The 21,380-nt window shown below is 51.8% G+C and overlaps 2 protein-coding genes across 3 annotated transcripts in view; one reads left to right on the top strand and one right to left on the bottom strand.

Annotated features, from left to right (window-relative positions):
- The window catches only part of dbn1 (drebrin 1), a 12,639-nt gene extending 4,366 nt beyond the window's left edge, over positions 1-8,273 (top strand). The window contains exons 3-9 of the mRNA XM_068744198.1: positions 3-55; positions 159-273; positions 3,784-3,912; positions 7,173-7,292; positions 7,372-7,805; positions 7,877-7,976; positions 8,053-8,273. Coding sequence (XP_068600299.1) covers positions 3-55; positions 159-273; positions 3,784-3,912; positions 7,173-7,292; positions 7,372-7,805; positions 7,877-7,976; positions 8,053-8,108 — 1,007 coding nt within the window. The 3' untranslated portion in view covers positions 8,109-8,273. The remainder of the gene's footprint in view (positions 1-2; positions 56-158; positions 274-3,783; positions 3,913-7,172; positions 7,293-7,371; positions 7,806-7,876; positions 7,977-8,052) is intronic.
- A 3,914-nt stretch (positions 8,274-12,187) lies between these two features.
- grk6 (G protein-coupled receptor kinase 6) overlaps positions 12,188-21,380 on the bottom strand; it is a 16,521-nt gene continuing 7,328 nt past the window's right edge. The window contains exons 4-16 of one of the 2 annotated variants that reach the window (XM_068744978.1): positions 21,111-21,188; positions 20,923-21,023; positions 19,628-19,720; positions 18,837-18,900; positions 18,378-18,518; positions 17,961-18,151; positions 17,847-17,884; positions 15,926-16,015; positions 15,646-15,854; positions 14,315-14,452; positions 13,564-13,701; positions 13,365-13,499; positions 12,188-12,586 (exon numbers count right to left, since the gene is read on the bottom strand). In XM_068744978.1, coding sequence (XP_068601079.1) covers positions 12,536-12,586; positions 13,365-13,499; positions 13,564-13,701; positions 14,315-14,452; positions 15,646-15,854; positions 15,926-16,015; positions 17,847-17,884; positions 17,961-18,151; positions 18,378-18,518; positions 18,837-18,900; positions 19,628-19,720; positions 20,923-21,023; positions 21,111-21,188 — 1,467 coding nt within the window. In that variant the 3' untranslated portion in view covers positions 12,188-12,535. Of the gene's footprint in view, positions 12,587-13,364; positions 13,500-13,563; positions 13,702-14,314; positions 14,453-15,645; positions 15,855-15,925; positions 16,016-17,846; positions 17,885-17,960; positions 18,152-18,377; positions 18,519-18,836; positions 18,901-19,627; positions 19,721-20,922; positions 21,042-21,110; positions 21,189-21,380 lie in introns of both variants that reach the window. The other variant, XM_068744977.1, reaches the window with a different exon arrangement.

Consider the following 21,380-nt stretch of genomic DNA (forward strand, 5'->3'; position numbering starts at 1 on the left):
AGCAGAACCGAGCTTGGAGGACCTCAACCTGGACCGGAAGGAGTCTGAGGTGGACGTGAGTCCGCTAGCAAAATCTAGACCCCCCCCCCCCCCCCCCCCACATGGCCCCGCCCCTCTTGTGCTTACTACCACACAGACCTGATCACGTGTTCTTCCAGGAGGCGAAGGCCATCATCGCTCAGCGCTCAGGAAACCCGCGGGAGTTCTTCAAGCAGAAGGAGCGAGCCATGACCGTCAGCGAGGAGGCCCCTCCCGTCTCCGTGCACCGGACCGGTAACCACGCCCTAACCCCGCCCGTCTCCGTGCACCGGACCGGTAACCACGCCCTAACCCCGCCCGTCTCCGTGCGCCGGACCGGTAACCACGCCCTAACCCCGCCCGTCTCCGTGCACCGGACCGGTAACCACGCCCTAACCCCGCCCGTCTCCGTGCGCCGGACCGGTAACCACGCCCTAACCCCGCCCGTCTCCGTGCACCGGACCGGTAACCACGCCCTAACCCCGCCCGTCTCCGTGCGCCGGACCGGTAACCACGCCCTAACCCCGCCCGTCTCCGTGCACCGGACCGGTAACCACGCCTTAACCCCGCCCGTCTCCGTGCACCGGACCGGTAACCACGCCCTAACCCCGCCCGTCTACGTGCGCCGGACCGGTAACCACGCCCTAACCCCGCCCGTCTCCGTGCGCCGGACCGGTAACCACGCCCTAACCCCGCCCGTCTCCGTGCGCCGGACCGGTAACCACGCCCTAACCCCGCCCGTCTCCGTGCACCGGACCGGTAACCACGCCCTAACCCCGCCCGTCTCCGTGCACCGGACCGGTAACCACGCCCTAACCCCGCCCGTCTCCGTGCGCCGGACCGGTAACCACGCCCTAACCCCGCCCGTCACCCGTCGTTAAGCAGCAGGGTCCTGATGCTTAACTAGGGCACCTGGACGGTGTACCGCCTCCTTACCGTCCAGGTGCCTCCGGCCTCCTGCATCAGGTGCTGAGTTAGTGTCACTGGTAGTTAGTGAACATGTTTAAATACTGCAGTTTTATTAAAGTGTTGGCACTCGGGACCGGAGTACATTGTACAGTGGCATGCGTCAAGGTCGTTGGGATGAGTGGACCAATCAGGGCGAGGCAAACAAGGAGCAAGAGGCCGAGAAGCTCAATGGGAGGAGCCAGCAGGTGTCATCAGATACCTGAGACGGCAATCTGGCCTCAGGAAGACATTGACCATGACGTGGAGAGTTCACAACGCGTCCAGCCCCGAGACGCAACGAGCCCCGTTTAGGGACCGCCCCAATCCAGGACCACGTTCCAGAGCGCGACGGAGAAGACGATCCGCTGAGACTTCAGGTTCTTGACCAGCAGCTGACAGTCATCAGGAAGGAGGATGAAGCACCTGGGCTGAAGCTGGAGCAGATGTGGAACCTGAAGCTGGAGCAGATGTGGAACCTGAAGCTGGAGCAGATGTGGAACCTGAAGCTGGAGCAGATGTGGAACCTGAAGCTGGTGCAGATGTGGAACCTGAAGCTGGAGCAGATGTGGAACCTGAAGCTGGTGCAGATGTGGAACCTGAAGCTGGTGCAGATGTGGAACCTGAAGCTGGAGCAGATGTGGAACCTGAAGCTGGAGCAGATGTGGAACCTGAAGCTGGTGCAGATGTGGAACCTGAAGCTGGAGCAGATGTGGAACCTGAAGCTGGAGCAGATGTGGAACCTGAAGCTGGAGCAGATGTGGAACCTGAAGCTGGTGCAGATGTGGAACCTGAAGCTGGTGCAGATGTGGAACCTGAAGCTGGCGCAGATGTGGAACCTGAAGCTGGAGCAGATGTGGAACCTGAAACTGGCGCAGATGTGGAACCTGAAGCTGGAGCAGATGTGGAACCTGAAGCTGGTGCAGATGTGGAACCTGAAGCTGGTGCAGATGTGGAACCTGAAGCTGGAGCAGATGTGGAACCTGAAGCTGGAGCAGATGTGGAACCTGAAGCTGGAGCAGATGTGGAACCTGAAGCTGGTGCAGATGTGGAACCTGAAGCTGGTGCAGATGTGGAACCTGAAGCTGGAGCAGATGTGGAACCTGAAGCTGGAGCAGATGTGGAACCTGAAGCTGGAGCAGATGTGGAACCTGAAGCTGGTGCAGATGTGGAACCTGAAGCTGGTGCAGATGTGGAACCTGAAGCTGGAGCAGATGTGGAACCTGAAGCTGGAGCAGATGTGGAACCTGAAGCTGGTGCAGATGTGGAACCTGAAGCTGGAGCAGATGTGGAACCTGAAGCTGGAGCAGATGTGGAACCTGAAGCTGGAGCAGATGTGGAACCTGAAGCTGGAGCAGATGTGGAACCTGAAGCTGGTGCAGATGTGGAACCTGAAGCTGGAGCAGATGTGGAACCTGAAGCTGGTGCAGATGTGGAACCTGAAGCTGGTGCAGATGTGGAACCTGAAGCTGGAGCAGATGTGGAACCTGAAGCTGGAGCAGATGTGGAACCTGAAGCTGGTGCAGATGTGGAACCTGAAGCTGGAGCAGATGTGGAACCTGAAGCTGGAGCAGATGTGGAACCTGAAGCTGGAGCAGATGTGGAACCTGAAGCTGGTGCAGATGTGGAACCTGAAGCTGGTGCAGATGTGGAACCTGAAGCTGGCGCAGATGTGGAACCTGAAGCTGGAGCAGATGTGGAACCTGAAACTGGCGCAGATGTGGAACCTGAAGCTGGAGCAGATGTGGAACCTGAAGCTGGTGCAGATGTGGAACCTGAAGCTGGTGCAGATGTGGAACCTGAAGCTGGAGCAGATGTGGAACCTGAAGCTGGTGCAGATGTGGAACCTGAAGCTGGAGCAGATGTGGAACCTGAAGCTGGAGCAGATGTGGAACCTGAAGCTGGAGCAGATGTGGAACCTGAAGCTGGAGCAGATGTGGAACCTGAAGCTGAGGTCGCCGATCGTGGTCCGTATGGGACCTCCAGAAGCCCAACCCACCGCTGAGGGTGGAGCCTGTTTCTATGCTACCTTTCATTGTTAGACCGGGTTCACCTGGTGGTGCGTTCAGGTTTTCTCCTGGTAGTTGGATTTACCAAGATGGAGTCAGAATACGAACAACTTCTATCAAATACATCTCAGTCATCATGTTTTCAACCCGAGGCTCGTGGACCGCCATCAGAACCTCGACGGGTCCTCCGTCTGTTCAGGGATGCACGGCGTACCGCCTCCTTACCGCCCGGGTGCCGCCGGGCCTCCGGGCCGCCGGGCCTCCTGCAGCAGGTGCTGAAGTTCTGCTGGAGGTGCCGGAGTCTGATGCACCGAGCCCAGAAAGTTCTGGTCCAAATGAGCAGAGCGATGAAGTGAGGGGACAGAAGAACGTTGAACTGAACTCGCTTCACTTCTGTTCACTGCTGTTGTTGGTTATTACTAGTAGTAGTAGTAGTATTAGTACTATTAGTAATACTAATACTACAAATTCTACAACTACTAGTACAATTAGTAGTAGCACTCCTACTACTACAGTTCTTGAAGCCACACTAACCGCTTTTCTTTCTCTCTCTTTCTTTTTGCACTCGTTTGTTTTCACTCACTCCATTCTTCACGTTTCTCTTCACTCACTTCTTGAGATATATTCTATCGTTCATCTTCATCGGTTTCCTCCTTCCCACAATCCTCTTTTCCTCCGCATTTAAATGTCTTCCTTCTACCCTTTGTCCCTCCTTTGCTTTCTGTCCATCTTGTCTTCGTGTCTCCTCCCGTTTGTTTGTCCTCGTCTTCGTCGTTGGCGTTTGTCTTCATGTGTCGTCCTCGTCCACCAGGCCGCTTGGACAGCCCGTTCTTGAGGCAGCATCACATTCCCAGCAGCCCCAGTTCTACCCCCCCACGCCGGGGCCCGTCGCCCCTCGGCGCCGCCCCACACTCACGGACGCAGCTCGCCACGACCGCCGGTAGGTACAGCGCCAAGAAGAAGAGCGGTGGACACCGGCAGCCCGGTCCACCGTCCCCCTCCCATGTCCACGCCCTCACAGCGACAAGAACATGGCCACGCCCTCACAGCGACTAGAACATGGCCACGCCCTCACAGCGACTAGAACATGGCCACGCCCTCACAGCGACTAGAACATGTCTCCACCTGGGTCCATACGTTATTGATCAGTAGTTTATGAGTCATCAAACAAAACCGGATTTTCCATGGTGGAGGATCTGGACCGGTTTCTGATCTGGGTTCTGGTCTGAACCTGCAGGATCTGGACCGGTTTCTGATCTGGGTTCTGGTCTGAACCTGCAGGATCTGGACCGGTTTCCGATCTGGGTTCTGGTCTGAACCTGCAGGATCTGGACCGGTTTCCGATCTGGGTTCTGGTCTGAACCTGCAGGATCTGGACCGGTTTCTGATCTGGGTTCTGGTCTGAACCTGCAGGATCTGGACCGGTTTCCGATCTGGGTTCTGGTCTGAACCTGCAGGATCTGGACCTGTTTCCGATCTGGGTTCTGGTCTGAACCTGCAGGATCTGGACCGGTTTCCGATCTGGGTTCTGGTCTGAACCTGCAGGATCTGGACCGGTTTCTGATCTGGGTTCTGGTCTGAACCTGCATCGTCTCAGCTACCTCTCGGTGGAGGTGTTGTGTCTCCGCCCCCTGCTGCTGTGAGGCGGGACACGCCCCCCCCCCCTCCGCACAGAGATTTAGAAATCGGTGTCTTTAGAAAAACAAGATGAAAGTTTGAGGTGATCCGAGTCTTCATCCTGGGACGCTTGTCTGTCCCCGCCTTCCGCTAATGTCCCCTGTCCTCTGACAGATGTGGAGTCTGTCGTCCTTCCGTCTTCATCTCTTAGATGTTCTTTTCATCTGCTTCTCTTTTGTTCTGACGTTTATTTGAATTAGCATCGAGCTAAATGTGCTGACTTTAAACTCACCTGTCTTCTCTCACCTTTCACCTCCTGGACCCCCCCAAACACTGACTCTCTACTCCGCCCACCTGTGAGTGCTTGGAATGAATGTCGCCGAGCCGTCCGTCCGTCCGTCCGTCCGTCCCTCATTGTCGCTGTTTGTTGACGTTGGACAGAATGTGGATGTCCTTTGAGACGTGAACCCATGATGGTGATTCGTATGTTTCAGAGATTATTGCTGGGATTAGGATTAGGATTAGGATTATTCCCTATCATTTCAAACCTGGAGGGGTCGGTCCTCCACGTAGAGACCTCGGTCCTCCATGCTGAGACCTCGGTCCTCCATGCTGAGACCTCGGTCCTCCATGCTGAGACATCGGTCCTCCATGTAGAGACCTCCGTCTTCTTTGTCCAAGTTTTGAGATGCCGTCTGAGATTTCTGCTTCCACACTAAAACACCAAATGAAAGATGTTCTTCAGCGCCTTTCACCCAGCACCCTAACCCTAACCCTCTCACCCAGCACCCTAACCCTAACCCTCTCACCCTCTCACCCTCTCACCCAGCACCCTAACCCTCTCACCCTCACACCCAGCACCCTAACCCTCTCACCCTCACACCCAGCACCCTAACCCTAACCCTCTCACCCAGCACCCTAACCCTAACCCTCTCACCCTCACACCCAGCACCCTAACCCTCTCACCCAGCACCCTAACCCTCTCACCCTCTCACCCAGCACCCTAACCCTAACCCTCTCACCCTCACACCCAGCACCCTAACCCTCTCACCCTCTCACCCAGCACCCTAACCCTCTCACCCAGCACCCTAACCCTCTCACCCAGCACCCTAACCCTCTCACCCTCTCACCCAGCACCCTAACCCTCTCACCCTCACACCCAGCACCCAACTGCTTATTCCGTTATCGGGTCGCGGGCCAAGCTGGAGCCAATCCCAGCAGTCAATGGGCGAGAGGCGGGGCTACACCCTGGACAAGCCGCCAGTCCATCGCAGGGCAACACAAAGACACACAACCAGCCACACACACACACACACACACACACACACACGCAACCAGCCACACACACAACCAGCCACACACACACACACACCTACGGACAATTTAGCGTCACCAATCAGCCTAGGCTGCATGTTTCTGGTGGAGGGAGGAAGCCGGAGAACCTGGAGAGAACCCGGAGGAACCCACGCAGACACGGGGAGAACCCAGAGAGAACCCACGCAGACACGGGGAGAACCCGGAGAGAACCCACGCAGACACGGGGAGAACCCGGAGAGAACCCACGCAGACACGGGGAGAACCCGGAGGAACCCACGCAGACACGGGGAGAACCCGGAGAGAACCCACGCAGACACGGGGAGAACCCGGAGAGAACCCACGCAGACACGGGGAGAACCTGCAAACTCCTCACAGAGTGGCCAGAATGGAGACGAACCCGTGACCGTCTCGCTGTGAGGCAACGGCGCTAACCACTGCGCCACCGAGCCGCCTGGCCCGTTTTATAAATATACTAATATTAAGGCGTTGAGCTTGTCGTGCTGTTTACAGGAAGAGAGGCGTGATGACGGTTCGATGGTTGTCGGGTCGAGTCCCAACCTCTGCGCCTTGTTTTCTATAGAGTAACCCGAACCCTGCCCCCGATGGACCCGGTGACAGGATGGGTCTACCTGCATACAGAATCCACGGGCCCGGGGGGGCAGAAATCACAACGACAAATCTCTCAAAATGTACACAAACATTCATGCAATCATCATCATCATCATCGCATGTGACGCTGAAGATCAGGTAGAAAACTGACTTTAAAAACCTCATTCGGGCGAAACATGCAGAGCTCCTTTAAGGTCGCATGTTTGTGGGCCGGTTCAGCCCGGCGCTGCTGACAGCAGTTATCTAGTGTAGAACTGGGCAGGTGAACTGGGCAGGTGAACTGGGGAACATGCACCGCCCCACACACCTGGATATTCGGTCGAACACACACACATCTCAGCAAACTGACTTCTTTACCTGCGCTTCATTGTTTTCTGTGTCCTCTGGGAAATGTAGTTCTACAACTGACTGGGGGACTGCGTGTTATCATGACTTGTAGTCCTGAATGCGTCCACGCATCGGCGTTGTAGTTCTGAGATGATGACGGAGACTAAAGTCTAAACTAAACGCATATTAAATCCTGTTCAGGACCTTTGATCAGTGTCTTTCCTGTTCAGGACCTTTGATCAGTGTCTTTCCTGTTCAGGACCTTTGATCAGTGTCTTTTCTGTTCAGGACCTTTGATCAGTGTCTTTTCAATGTGAATCCGTTGCTTAGGGAACGATGACGATGAAGCGAGGACAGAAAGAAACATGGCCACCGTGTCACCCATTCCTAAAATCGTCACCACGCCCATCAAAGAGGACTTCAGTAAAGACCGGTGGGGACAGAGTGGAGGTGAGTCGGAGAGGCGCCGCGGCGACGAGACGTCGTCTTTTAAGCGCTACAGTTTTGGTTTGTTTGATGTCGGCACAAGATTCAGACCCGAAGCCGGAGCAGGTCCCGACGGTCCGAGAGGCGGCGCCCCCCAAGCCTGTGCAGAGCGTCGCTCCTCAGGCTCGCGACTGCTTTTCAGTCTGGGAGTCCGGGACAGACAGCCTCGTCAACCTGTGGGACAGCAGCTCCTGCCCGTCCGCCGGTCTGGTGGACCCGTTGGACGATGTCCCGCCGAGCGCTGCTGCCGCCAGCAGCAAGCCCCAGCCCCTCCTCAGCTTCGAGGAGATGATGGACGGGACCTTCTGCTCAGGTGCTGAGGACGACCCGTCCGCTCTGGTGGACGCGTCGGCCTCCGACCAGATGACTCTCAGCTACCAGCATGCACTGCAGCACGCCGCCGGGGAGATGAGGGAGCTGGACGACGGGCGGCTGCTGATGACCAACGGGGAGACGCTGCTGAAGGAAGGCGCTCAGGTCAGAAGCTTCCTGCCGACCAATCAGAAGCTCTGCTGCTGCTGAAAACCTCGTTCTATTGGCTCCCACAGGCCAGCGAAGGCTACTTCAGCCAATCGCAGGAGGAAGAATTCGGCCAATCAGAGGAGACCTCAGCTAAACCTGGGCCCGTCCTTTATAACAAGCCCCCAGGTGAGACGGCCGTGCTCTACTGACTGGTCCTGCCCCCCCCCCCCCCCCCTCTCACATGTTGTGTTTGACATTGCAGAGATTGACATTACATGCTGGGACACGGACCCTGTGGCTGACGATGATGACGAGTAATCAGCCAATCAGCGAGCGGAAGTAGCGACCGCGCTTCAAGAAGATTCCTTTTCTAAAAAAACAACAACAAAAAGTACAAATATTACTGCATCAAACTACTTGTGTATCATCTTTTAGAGGAAAACACAGAGAAAGGCTTGTGTTCCCGTTAAAGACCATTTGGAGGCTCCTTTTTCTGTCTCTTATTTATTTGTTTTACATTACATAGAAACAAAATAACAGTTTGGACTTTGCATCAGTGACTAATTACATGTTTGCATATTAGAGACTCAGTCGTAGGCTGGAGAACCGACGCCTGCACAGCCCGGGACCCGTGTGAAGGGGGCTGGGGGGCAGGGGGGCGATGGATGGTCAGGGGAGGATGGGGGGCAGGGGGGCGATGGATGGTTAGGGGGAGGCAGGGGGGCGATGGATGGTCAGGGGAGGATGGGGGGCAGGGGGGCGATGGATGGTCGGGGAGGATGGTCGGCAGGGGGGCGATGGATGGTCGGGGTGCGATGGGGGGCTGAGGGGGCAGGGGGGGCGATGGATGGTTAGGGGGAGGCAGGGGGGCGATGGATGGTCAGGGGAGGATGGGGGGCGATGGATGGTCGGGGTGCGATGGGGGGCTGAGGGGGCAGGGGGGGCGATGGGCGGATGGGACTTTACTTCTGCCAGTAACCCAAACTAAGTACTGTGCTGACCGTCGTTGACCAACCTCTGGCGCTGCCTGCTGACCGGAACCAGAACGCCGAGGACTCGGGCTTCACACCTGTCCCATTTCCTGGTTGTCGACGTGCTCGGGCCCGTTTCAATGTCAGGTACTCTTCCGTCATCTGGTGTGAAAGGAGTCGCTGAGGATTCCTGTCTTTACACAATCGAGACAAGTCTGCGACGAGTCAGAGACGAGTCAGACGAGTCAGAGACGAGTCAGACGAGTCAGAGACGAGCCAGACGAGTCAGAGACGAGTCAGAGACGAGTCAGACGAGTCAGAGACGAGTCAGAGACGAGTCAGAGACGAGTCAGACGAGTCAGAGACGAGTCAGACGAGCCAGACGAGTCAGAGACGAGTCAGAGACGAGTCTACTTGCAGCTTTGTACGGGCAGAAATGATTCGCTTTAGTTGGAACCCAAAGCCTCCTCCAGTGTTCTGTCATTGGTTATTAAGTGCTGCCAATCACAAAACGTTCCGCTCTACGCAGATGATGCTGTGTTCTTTAGTTCTCTTAAAAAGGTCCCACCAGAGCTGCGTTTGGTCACCGCTAGGGAAGCGGCTATAGAGGGCTGTTGCCATGGCGTCGTTGCCCGTCTCTGTATAAAGGGCTGTCGTCTGTACTTTAATAACCTACAACGCCATGTATCGATTCACTCTCCGTCTCTCAACTCTTCAACTCCTTCTTTCTTCTGCCTTCACAATAATCACCTTCGCAAGTCAGTTAATCTCGTATTTACCTTTGATGGGAGGAAGGCGCGTTGTTTTATTGTGATGTGTGTAAAGTGTTTCACTAACATGACGATCGTGAAGGAAGTCAAATCGTTTTTGACCCTTTTCACTCTTTTGTAGGATTCTAGACTGAACGCAAGATTAAATGGCTTCTAAATCTATTCCAGCGCATTTTATTCAGTTCTTCTGTGTGTGTGTCTGTGTCTGTGTCTGTGTGTGTGTGTGCGTGTGGGTGGGTCTGTGTGTGCACTGTTACCGTGTGTGCACTGTTACCGTGTGTGCACTGTTACCGTGTGTGTGTGTGTGTGTGCACTGTTACCGTGTGTGCACTGTTACCGTGTGTGTGTGTGTGTGTGTGTGCACTGTTACCGTGTGTGCACTGTTACCGTGTGTGTGTGTGTGTGTGCACTGTTACCGTGTGTGCACTGTTACCGTGTGTGCACTATTACCGTGTGTGTGTGTGTGTCTGTGCGTGTGTGTGGGTCTGTGTGGGTGTGAGTGTGTGTGTGTGAGTGTGTGTCTGTGCGTGTGTGTCTGTGCGTGTGTGTGGGTCTGTGTCTGTGGGTGGGTCTGTGTGTGCACTGTTACCGTGTGTGTGTGTGTCTGTGCGTGTGGGTGGGTCTGTGTGGGTGTGAGTGTGTGTGTGTGAGTGTGTGTCTGTGCGTGTGTGTCGGTGCGTGTGTGTGGGTCTGTGTCTGTGGGTGGGTCTGTGTGTGCACTGTTACCGTGTGTGTGTGTGTGTCTGTGCGTGTGTGTGGGTCTGTGTGTGCACTGTTACTGTGTGTGCACTGCGTGCCACAAATAAAGCTCGATTTATTATTATGTATTTCTTATATTACGTATATTGTGTTCTTCTGGCGTGTACGCACATCACTGAACAGAAAGGAGAGAATATCCGTAAGGAGAGACGAGCCACGGTGTAACGGCGTCCTACCGTCGTCTGGAGGGGCGGTGAACGTTCGGATGAAATGACATCATCGATAGGAATGTGGAGATCAGAAATAGAACAGATTCACCAGAAGGTCCGGAGTTCTGCTGCCTTGTTGGGCTCGGATCTCACGCCGGGGCGTCCGGTCGATATTTCAGTATGAGTCGATCGCTCGAATCGACGGAACAGAATATCCCTGTCGCTCGGAGTTCCACCACTAGATGGCGCCACATAATTTCCTTGTGATTGTTGGAGACCCCCGTTTCGCTCTGTTTCCTATTAACGGTACATCTGGAGCCTCTGCTGGGCTCCAGAACGCGCCGTTCACGCCCTTCTCTAGCACCCAGCCCTGACCTGAAGCCCGCAGTCCAGAGCGTCTCCAATAATCACCGATTCATCAATGGAAACGAGCTCCGTTGATATGCTGGCTGCGGGATCGGTTCTGTGGGTCTGACCTTAGAAAGACTTCAGAGAGGAAATAAAACCATCAGTCCAGAAGGTTCGCTCTCGTTTCTGGTCGTGGTCGTCAAACACTACGATGACTTCAAGCTTCTTCATGTCCAATCAGATCCACTGATAACCTGATTGCCTTCACCTGTTGTCTCCCCCCATCCCCTCACCTGCGGCTCGTTCCATCGATGGCCTCTCACCATTAAAGCTGGGCCAGCTTCACGCGCTCCGGTCGGACTGTTTCCTCTTCAGATCGCTCTGTATGTTGGACGAGTCTTTATTTTAATCAAGGGACAATGAATATTCATGAGCACAAAGGCTCATTTAATCTGCAGTACCTGGCAGGTACACAAAACATCAGCAGCGACCGGCACATCCCAGAACTCAATTACAAATCCCGTTTCTTTTCAGCCACTTTTTAAGATTGATTTTAAAAGTACTGACGGTCCAGTCTCTCGTTCCAGACCTCAGTACCTTTGGCTGATAATACCTGAGTACTGCAGCACAGTCACCTGTGGCGGGGGCTCTAGATCTGAACGTGATGGACTCACCCAAAGGCGGTGGAGCGAGTCCATGCGGGATCGTAGAGACGGAACGAGCAGGTTTAAGCTTCTTAAAATGATCAAAACTTAGAGTACTGCGCTTCTGGAGGAGAAAAGGATTACTTGTCCAATATTTTTGCAGCTTTTGTTAAAAGAGATTCTATTGGTTTTAACGTACTTATACTTGCCAGTAACCAGTTAGGAATACAGTGAAGAAACGCTTTTGCAGCCCTCGGTGGGAGTAACGGTCTGATGTGTCTAATATTGATAAGGTTGAAGTTTATTTTTTATTTTTATTTATTTATTTCGACCACGTAAACAAAGAATAGAATGATAAAACAATGCCAAATACATGCGCACACATGTACATAAACATAAATACATATATATACTGTACACACACACTGTACACTCTCCCTCGCTGAAAGAAGGAATACTCGTCTCGTTTCTTACCGCAGGTAAATGTTTATTGGGTTGAATCTTTGGGGCTTGTTCTGATTTCCTCTCTTTTACAGTGTCACTAACCTGACACCCCCCCCCCACCCCCCCCCCCCCCCCCCTGCCTTGTTCCCACATTTGAATTTGGTCATTTCTGATGTTTGTGCTGAAGAAAAATGAAGCGGAGATGCATCCTGATTCAAACGTCCACGACCCGCTAACTTCCCCTTTGACCTCTCAGTCTTTATAAACCAAAGCGGAGTTCAGAGGTGGGGGGGGGGGGGGGCAGCAGGCTTTAAGTGCTCCTTTCAGAATTGTCGCCTGTTTGCGGCAGATGAGACAACAAACATCCGGCTGGTTCCACATGTTCAGAACTTCAGAACAGGAAGTTCATCAAGGGAGACGGCTGGAGAACCTTCAGAACCGCTAAAGGTCCCTCCAGCAAGGCACTTTACAGATCCCAGATCAGTGCGTGTGTGTGATGACGCAAAGCAAAAGCTAACCCTAACATTTTAAATAACATTAAACATCATGGCTATGCTGAAAATATACATTCTGACATTTACAGATGTATCCTAAAAAATACAAACGTGCAAAAAACTGTAAACAAATCAGACTGTGTGTGTGTGAGAGTGTGTGTGTGTGTCACAGCCTGGTGGGCTCCTCGTCACTATCGCTGCAGTTACCACAGCAATCCTGCAGAGGGAGGCATAGAGCAGTCAGTTCGGCTCATCATAAAACTGCAGGTGGAAAAAACGTTTACCTGAACTGCGTCTCAATCACACGCAATGTCCGGAAACCAAAGGAGGCCCAGCGCTATTCCATCTGAATATTCCATTTTATATTCCATCTGAATATTCCATTTTATATTCCATCTGAATATTCCGTCTTATATTCCATTTTATATTCCATCTGAATATTCCGTCTTATATTCCATTTTATATTCCATCTGAATATTCCGTCTTATATTCCATTTTATATTCCATCTGAATATTCCATATTATATTCCATTTTATATTCCATCTGAATATTCCGTCTTATATTCTATCTGAATATTCCGTCTTATATTCCATCTGAATATTCCGTCTTATATTCCATTTTATATTCCATCTGAATATTCCGTCTTATATTCCATCTGAATATTCCGTCTTATATTCCATTTTATATTCCACCTTATATTCTGTGAGAATATTTTCACTGTATTTTACCAGGTGGGGTTTTGTGTCCGGTTAGAATACGGTAGTTGCAGGAACACCGGCACTTGTACAGCTATGAGTATGTGGATTAATATCATTTAGTTTGATTCATTTTGGTGAAGAGTTTCGTGTCAAACATGCTGCTTTTTATATTTGAGGTTTTTTGCTTTATATCATAATTGGTGATCATTTTGGACGCTTTAAGGCGGGGGTGTCCAAACGGTTCCACGGAGGTTCCTCTGACGATGACAATAACAAAATGGGCGGAGCCCACAGACCTGCCGGCCAAACAGCCGCTGAAGGAGTCCTTGTTTGGGTGGAGGAGAAGGTTGTCCTCTCCAGTCCAAGTCAGGAGGAACCGTCCCATCCTGGTGGAAAACGTTCAGCTCGGAGAAACACTCCGTCTGGATCATCTGTGGGACAGAAGACCAGAGTCCAGCCGGTGTCTCACGAACACGACGCTCGTGTGTCTCACACCTCGTCCTGCCAGGGGATGGACACGCTGCCTGTGGACACCTTGCTGTAGAAAGACTCGTCTTTGGGCCCCAGCTCCACGCCTTTCACTGTGGAGAACTGCTCGATGTCCAGCACGTCTTTGCAGTAGACGGCCTGAGGCTGCAACACAACGCCCAGCGTCACCGTGTATCGCAGTATTTCTACTGAGGACTGAGGACTGGGACAAAGGACAAGCCGGGTTCCGTTTATGTCCACCGTTTGTTCTCGTCCCTCTAGGTACGATTTCATCCAGTTTACTGATGTGCTGTCAGAACCAATCGCCTCTAGTTTATTCAATAGGATTGAAGGGTTATCGGGGTCAAAGGCCTTCTGGAGGTCCAGCATGACCATGCCGCAGTATTTGCCCGAGTCTACTTCACGCTTAATGTAGTCGGTCAGATATATGAGGCAGGTGTCAGCGGAGTGGGATGTTCTGAAGCCCGATTGGAATTCAAAGAGCAGGCTATGCTCGGCGAGGTAGCGGTTGATTTGCTCCTGGATTATTCTCTCCATGACCTTTGACATGGAGCAAAGGATGGAAACAGGCCGGTAGTTGGATCAGGATAGTTCACATTTTCCAACACGGTGGGATTCAATCATTCCTTTGATTGTAAAGTAATGTGGTCATTAGAGTATAAAGTATTTATCTATCTGTGACAGAAAGGCTGTTTTTAATGAAACACACCATGTGGCTCTTTGAAGAGGCGTATTTAGTTTAGAGCTTCTGACTTACGTCTGGAACGAACGGCGGCTGCAGCATCCCCGCCTCCAGACGTTTGAAGTTGATGGAGAGGAAGATGGGGTGGGCTTTGACCTCGGAGGCTCCGCCTCCCAGGCAACCCAACCTCTCTGTGGGATCTTTGACCAGAAGCTGGAGGATTTAAAAAAGCAGAGATGAGGCTCAGGCAGCTGTTTCCATGGAAATTGTTTGTGGTGTTCTGCAAGGCTCTGTCTTGGGACCAAAGTAGTTTCTTTTGTTTATTAATGATATATCTAAAGTTTCTGAAAAATCGTGTATGGTGGTGTTCGCAGGTGACACCAATATTTTTTGTACTGGGGAAATAATAGAGGAACTTTTAGTTGAGGTCACAAATTAAGTAAAAAGATGGTTTGAGAGAAATAATTTAGCTTTAGCTATAGATTTAATAAAAGGGTAACGTCACTAATACACAGAGAAATACAAAGACTTCACAAAAATAATAAATGATGTGATGAGGGCTAAATCTTAATGTTTTGTCCCCACATACCAAAACAACTGAAGGGGTTCATCCTTAAACCAGTACTGCACAAATGTTTACATGCAGTACTGTATACAACTAATAAGTATTTGACTTCTAATCACGGAAAGCTGTGAGATCATTGAGACACTCAATTGTAGCGACGTTCCCAAAGCCAATGAGCCTTCAGGACCGCCCACTAGGCTGAGGCATAATCAATAAAATATGAGAGAACACTATTGATAGATTCTGTCTTTTGTCTGGATCCACTACAAAATGGAAGGATTTCCAGTGTTGGACAGACCGAACCCGACTGGAGAAGAGATGAGAAGAGACGAGATGAGATGAGAAGAGACGAGAAGAGACGAGAAGAGATGAGAAGAGACGAGATGAGACGAGAAGAGAAGGGAAGAGGTGAGATGAGATGAGATGAGATGAGAAGAGATGGGACAAGATGAGAAGAGATGAGACGAGACAAGATGAGAAGAGATGAGACGAGACGAGATGAGAAGAGACGAGATGAGACGAGAAGAGAGATGAGAAGGGAAGAAATGAGAAGAGATGGGACAAGACGAGAAGAGATGAGAAGAGACAAGATGAGAAGAGATGGGACAAGACGAGAAGAGATGAGAAGAGACAAGTTGAGATAATAATGCTTGATTTTATTTAGCGCTTTTCTTGGCACCCAAAGACGCTTCACATTGTGCATTATTCATTCACACCATACTTGGTGGTGGAGCTACTAGCCACAGCTGCCCCGGGGCAGATACAGCTGTACTTTGGGGAATTCCAGTTCTGATTTTATGAAATGAGGATTCACAATGATCTATCAGCCACTCCCACCCACCTTTCTGCAGAGGGACCTGGCGTCCTCTGAGAACTTGTTGGAGTACTCCTCGTCCACCTCTCTGACGAGCTTCTCCACCTCCTCCCTCTTGATCTTCTTCTTCCTCTGCTGGAAGGGGGACTGGCCCTCGATCATCTCGTACAGCAGGCAGCCCAGCGCCCACCAGTCGGGTCCGAAGGTGTAGCGCTCGTCCTTCACCACCTCTGGGGCTGAAGGAGCTCGACCATTAGAAGGTGCTCATGGGGCAGTGAGGCGTTGGGCTACCTGTGGGGTGACTTACACATGTAGCCCACCGTGCCCACCCGTCCCTTGATGGTCTGACCCTCGGGAACGTGAACCGCCAGTCCCAGGTCCGAGATCCTGATGTGGCCTGAAGGTGAACGCGTTTTAGGAATGCTTCCAACAAACAAACCAAACATCAAAGGTGACAGCATAATGTTATAACAAGCAAGGATTTATTTCCTAGTATTTCTCATTTGAGTGAGTGGAGTTTGGTAAGGTGTAGAATATTCTAAGATTATAATGGGAAAATATATTTAGCAACTGGCTACACTTCTCTCGGGTCTACAGAGTGAATATTTTATCACTTTAAATCCACTTCTCATCTTTTGCTCGACTCCTCATGGCGTTGAGATCATTATTTAACCCTTGGAGCCACTCTGTGATTCAGTTTTTACCCAACCTGGTTCTGTTTGGACCAGAAGGTTTGAATGCAGCTAGCTGATATTAGCATGTTGGCTAATGATCTAAACAACTCGATTTCAATTACAAACATGTCTGTTAGCTTCCCCGACCACAAATGTAGTTTTTGCATGATTATGGGAAATTGTTCAATTTCCTCACAAATGCAGTACTGCCAACCAATTATTCAAAATTTGAAGTCTTCCTCGTCCCACGCTATCAGTAGTTCTAACGCAGGGGTCGCAACCTAAGGCACGCGTGTCATGCCTTCTATTGACATGCGGAGAGGCAAAACATATTTCATTTTATAGTATTTAACGCCTCACAAGAAAAGGAGCGCACTGTGACAGCGCGTCACCGGAGGCGCTTTGTTTCAGCAGCGTAACTTTGTTAATAAAGTTAATGAATAAAACAGACTATCTAGAAGCGTAACTTTGTTAATAAAGTTAATGAATAAATAAATAAAACAGACTATCTAGCAGCGTAACTTTGTTAATAAAGTTAATGAATAAATAGATAAAACAGACTATCTAGCAGCTTGATTTTGTTCATAAAGTTAATGAATAAAACAGACTATCTAGCAGCGTAACTTTGTTAATAAAGTTAATGAATAAAACAGACTATCTAGCAGCGTAACTTTGTTAATAAAGTTAATGAATAAAACAGACTATCTAGCAGCGTAACTTTGTTAATAAAGTTAATGAATAAAACAGACTATTTAGAAGCATAACTTTGTTAATAAAGTTAATGAATAAAACAGACTATTTAGAAGCATAACTTTGTTAATAAAGTTAATGAATAAAACAGACTATCTAGCAGCGTAACTTTGTTAATAAAGTTAATGAATAAAACAGACTATTTAGCAGCATAACTTTGTTAATAAAGTTAATGAATAAAACAGACTATCTAGCAGCGTAACTTTGTTAATAAAGTTAATGAATAAAACAGACTATTTAGCAGCATAACTTTGTTAATAAAGTTAATGAATAAAACAGACTATTTAGCAGCGGTGTTAGCCGTAAAGCATGTTCCAGTCGCTCGTTCCAACAAAGGATTCTGGATTTATTTCACGAGGCCGGCCGATCTGCAGCCTCTGCTGTGAAAGTGTGGATCGTAGGTCATCGAGTGTGCGGCGGCATTTTGAGACTAAGCACGAAAAAACAGCGCTAGCATGTATGCTAATATGCTAATCGAAGTAGCAACTTCAAGACGTTACTGTTAAAACCAGGCAGCGGGCGTGGGGGGTGGGGTGGGTGGGGGGGGTTAACGTTTCTCACTGCGCAGCGAAACATGGAAACCAGACAGAGAATCCATGAAGGAGGCGTTCCTTAGTGTGTCCTACATCACTGATATATAGATGTGTACTATTACACATAACGCTCAACTAAGCTACTGGTAGTTAGAGAACAAGTTTAAATACTGCAGTAAGTGTTGGCTCTCGGGGCTGAAAGGTTTCCGCCCCCTGCCCTCACGCGTACGCTCTGGTTTCAGGTTACGGTCGTCTGCCCGTTAACGCTCACCGTGGTCGTCCAGCAGAATGTTCTCTGGTTTGAGGTCCCTGTGTGAGAAAAAGAGCCAATAAGGGTGGAGCAGAGCCCAGGTGACAAACGCGTCCAGGTCTGGAGGGGGCGCACCTGTAGACGATGCGTTCACGGTGCAGGTCCTCCAGCCCGCAGCAGGTCTCAGCGGCGTAGAAGACGGCTCGCCTCGCGTCAAAGCCGGCAGCCCCCATGTGATAGACGTGAAACTTCAGGTCTCCTCCATTCATGAGGGTCAGCACGAGGCACAGGGCGTCCTTCGTCTCGTAGGCGTACGCCAGACTCACCTGGAGGAGGAGTGTCCTGCGTTAATGAGGACGGCCCACATCAGGTAGACCAGCTTACATTTCAAAGATGTTTCTGGAGGGGGCGTGGTGCGCCCCCCTTCTTCTAAATGCTATCTTTACATTATTTTCTATCTGCTCAGGTTCAAAAACAAGTCGCTCGTCCCCTGAGGGGCGGAGTGAGAATGAGGCTCATCTCATTAATAATCATTTTGAAGGTGATGCTTACGACAAATCTGCTGTTGACTTTCTCCAGGATCTGTTTCTCATTGAGCGCCATGGATTCTCCTTTCCTCTTCTTTATCCTCTTCTTCTCCAGTTTCTTACAGGCATACATTTTACCTGTGGCTCGTACCTGACAAGCACACACCTGAAGGGGGAGGGGCAGGGTTAGATGAGACATGAGAGGAAATAAAAATGAACCAGAAGGTTTGTCTTGTCACGTCCTCCTGTTTACACTCAACTTATTTAAGAATATATATTTAGACCTGGTGGAGGACCATGGCTACAACATGTCCTCCAGGTGTTGCTGTTGCTATGGAGATGAGTCATCTTAACACAATCTTTACATGGAAACGTACAAAAATACAATGAAGATAAACATGTCATTTTATCATGAGTCATTTCTGTGGAGGTTTTTCTTCTGATACATTCTGTTTTACATGAGAACAATAAAATAACTCGTCACCTCTCCAAAGCCTCCTTTCCCTAAAACTCTGTACTGCCTGAATGTGCTCTTGGTCACCGGCTGCCTATTGGACAGAAGAGAAACGGGGTCATGACTGCTGGCGGCCCAGAGGACAATCCGGCGTTCCTAAAATCCTTCAGCGCGGCGGGAATGCTGGGAGCGTGAGCGTGGGCGTGAGCGTGAGCGTGAGCGTGAGCGTGAGCGTGAGCGTGAGCGTGGGCGTGAGCGTGAGCGTGGGCGTGGGCGTGAGCGTGGGCGTGGGCGTGAGCGTGGGCGTGAGCGTGGGCGTGGGCGTGAGCGTGGGCGTGGGCGTGAGCGTGAGCGTGGGCGTGAGCGTGAGCGTCAGCGTGAGCGTGGGCGTGAGCGTGGGCGTGGGCGTGAGCGTGGGCGTGGGCGTGAGCGTGGGCGTGGGCGTGAGCGTGGGCGTGGGTGTGAGCGTCAGCGTGAGCGTGAGCGTGAGCGTGGGCGTGAGCGTGGGCGTGGGCGTGAGCGTGGGCGTGGGCGTGAGCGTGGGCGTGGGCGTGAGCGTGGGCGTGAGCGTGGGCGCGGGCGTGAGCGTGGGCGCGGGCGTGAGCGTGAGCGCGGGCGTGAGCGTGGGCGTGGGCGTGAGCGTGAGCGCGGGCGTGAGCGTGAGCGCGGGCGTGGGCGTGAGCGTGAGCGTGGGCGTGAGCGTGGGCGTGAGCGCGGGCGCGAGCGCGAGTGTGAGCGTGAGCGTGAGCGCGAGCGTGAGCGTGAGCGTGGGCGCGGGCGTGAGCGTGAGCGTGAGCGTGAGCGCGAGCGTGAGCGCGTACCTCTCCAGCCACTTCCACTGGAGGAACCTGTCGTAGTACGGGCTGTCCAGGTAGTCTGCGAAGGGCGCCGTGGCCAGGTAGCCGTGGATCAGCCTGCAAAACAGCATCTACAGGTCACCCAGCCGATCGTCACCTGGGAGACGTTTGAGTGGGACGGGGACGGCTCTACACAGTAGCCTGATGTCTTTGTCACCTGACTTCAGGTGTTGTCTTCCTGCTCGCCGTGCCGATACGACGGCTAGCGGCTGGTGGAACGCGAGCTCTTTGCTTCCTTCCTGGTGGACCTTTTGTCTTCTTTTACTCCGACGTAAAATAGAGGACAGGCGTGGCGTCACCGCGGTCCAGGAAGCTGCTCTGTTTGACCTTTGACCTTGTGTGTCTCCTCCTGCTGCCGCCTAGCATCCAGACATTAAATTGAGCTGCTCTCTACATTTCAGCGTGCTTATAAACCGGGTCGCTCCAGATAACATCTGGTATCAACATCTGGATGAAGGCAGCTTCGTCGGGGGGATTCTTGGATGACTAAAGGCAACTCATCCAGAATGGAGCCGCTTGTCCCTGTCCCTTTATTACGGCCTTTAATTGATGCAATCGTCCCAAAAGCCTTTATAAAAACAAGCGGTGGAAACCCGGTGTAGCCGAATGTAATGTGTTTATATTTGTTATCTGTATGAATGTTTGTTTTTGTATCGTATATGTTGAGTATTGGAATATTGTCGTTTTATTTTGGACCCCGACGGTGGGCGCTAGCGGGGACCCTATTGAACAAGGACCCCTCAGATCACACCTGAAGCGGTCTGGGTCTCAACCAAGCAACGGGACGTCCCACCAGGACTTGAACTTCACGTCTTCAGGTAGGCCTCTGTTTGTAATCTGAGAAGCTGACAAAAGCCAGAGACAAAGCCACGTTCAGGTCTGGGTTCGGGTTCGGGTTCGGGTTCGGGTTGGTCTTCTGGAGCGCTGGACGGCGTTCGGCTTCGTCCGAATCGTTCTGGTCTGAGGTTCCTGAGCTGGAGATGGAGTCCGATGCTTTGGTGGTCTTTTTCAGCCGCTCTGGGGGGGGGCGGTAAGACTGAACGCTAGCATGCAGGCTAACCCTCCTTCAGCGGAACCCATCCCATCCTCCCAGTTGAGGGTCGGTGGAACCTCCATCTTCTTCTACTCTAAATGAAGATGATGCGTTTTAATGGACACACAACACAAACGGTCGTGATGTACCCCCCCCCCCCCCCCCCCCCTGTTTCTGGGGCAGCTCAGACTGAGACATGGACCGGGCTCCTTGTTTGTGATCTTACTTGGTACATTTCTTGAAGAGCTCCTTGCAGGCGTCGTTCTGCAGCTCATCAGCACACTGAGCCATCATGGCCGCCTCCACCTGCTCCACCTGCTCCACCTGCTCCACGTATTCCTCTGACTGTACCGCAAAGGGAACCAAGGCCAGCCGATCAAATGTGTCCTTTTGGTCCTCACTGAAAGCAGCTACCTTTGGGTTGAAGTATCTCTCCACAAACTCCTGAGCACACTCCCTCCTCTCCTCGTCCGGAGTCACCTCGTACTCCGCCTGCAGAGAAAGACAGGACGGCGTGAGGCGGAGTCAGCGGCTACGGGAGGGTGGAGGCGGAGTCAGCGGCTACGGGAGGGTGGAGGCGGAGTCAGCGGCTATGGAGGGTGGAGGCGACCGTCAGCGGCTATAGGAGGGTGGAGGCGACCGTCAGCGGCTATGGGAGGGTGGAGGCGACCGTCAGCGGCTATG

The sequence above is a fragment of the Brachionichthys hirsutus genome, chromosome 10, assembly GCF_040956055.1.
Source record: "Brachionichthys hirsutus isolate HB-005 chromosome 10, CSIRO-AGI_Bhir_v1, whole genome shotgun sequence".
NCBI lineage: Eukaryota > Metazoa > Chordata > Actinopteri > Lophiiformes > Brachionichthyidae > Brachionichthys > Brachionichthys hirsutus.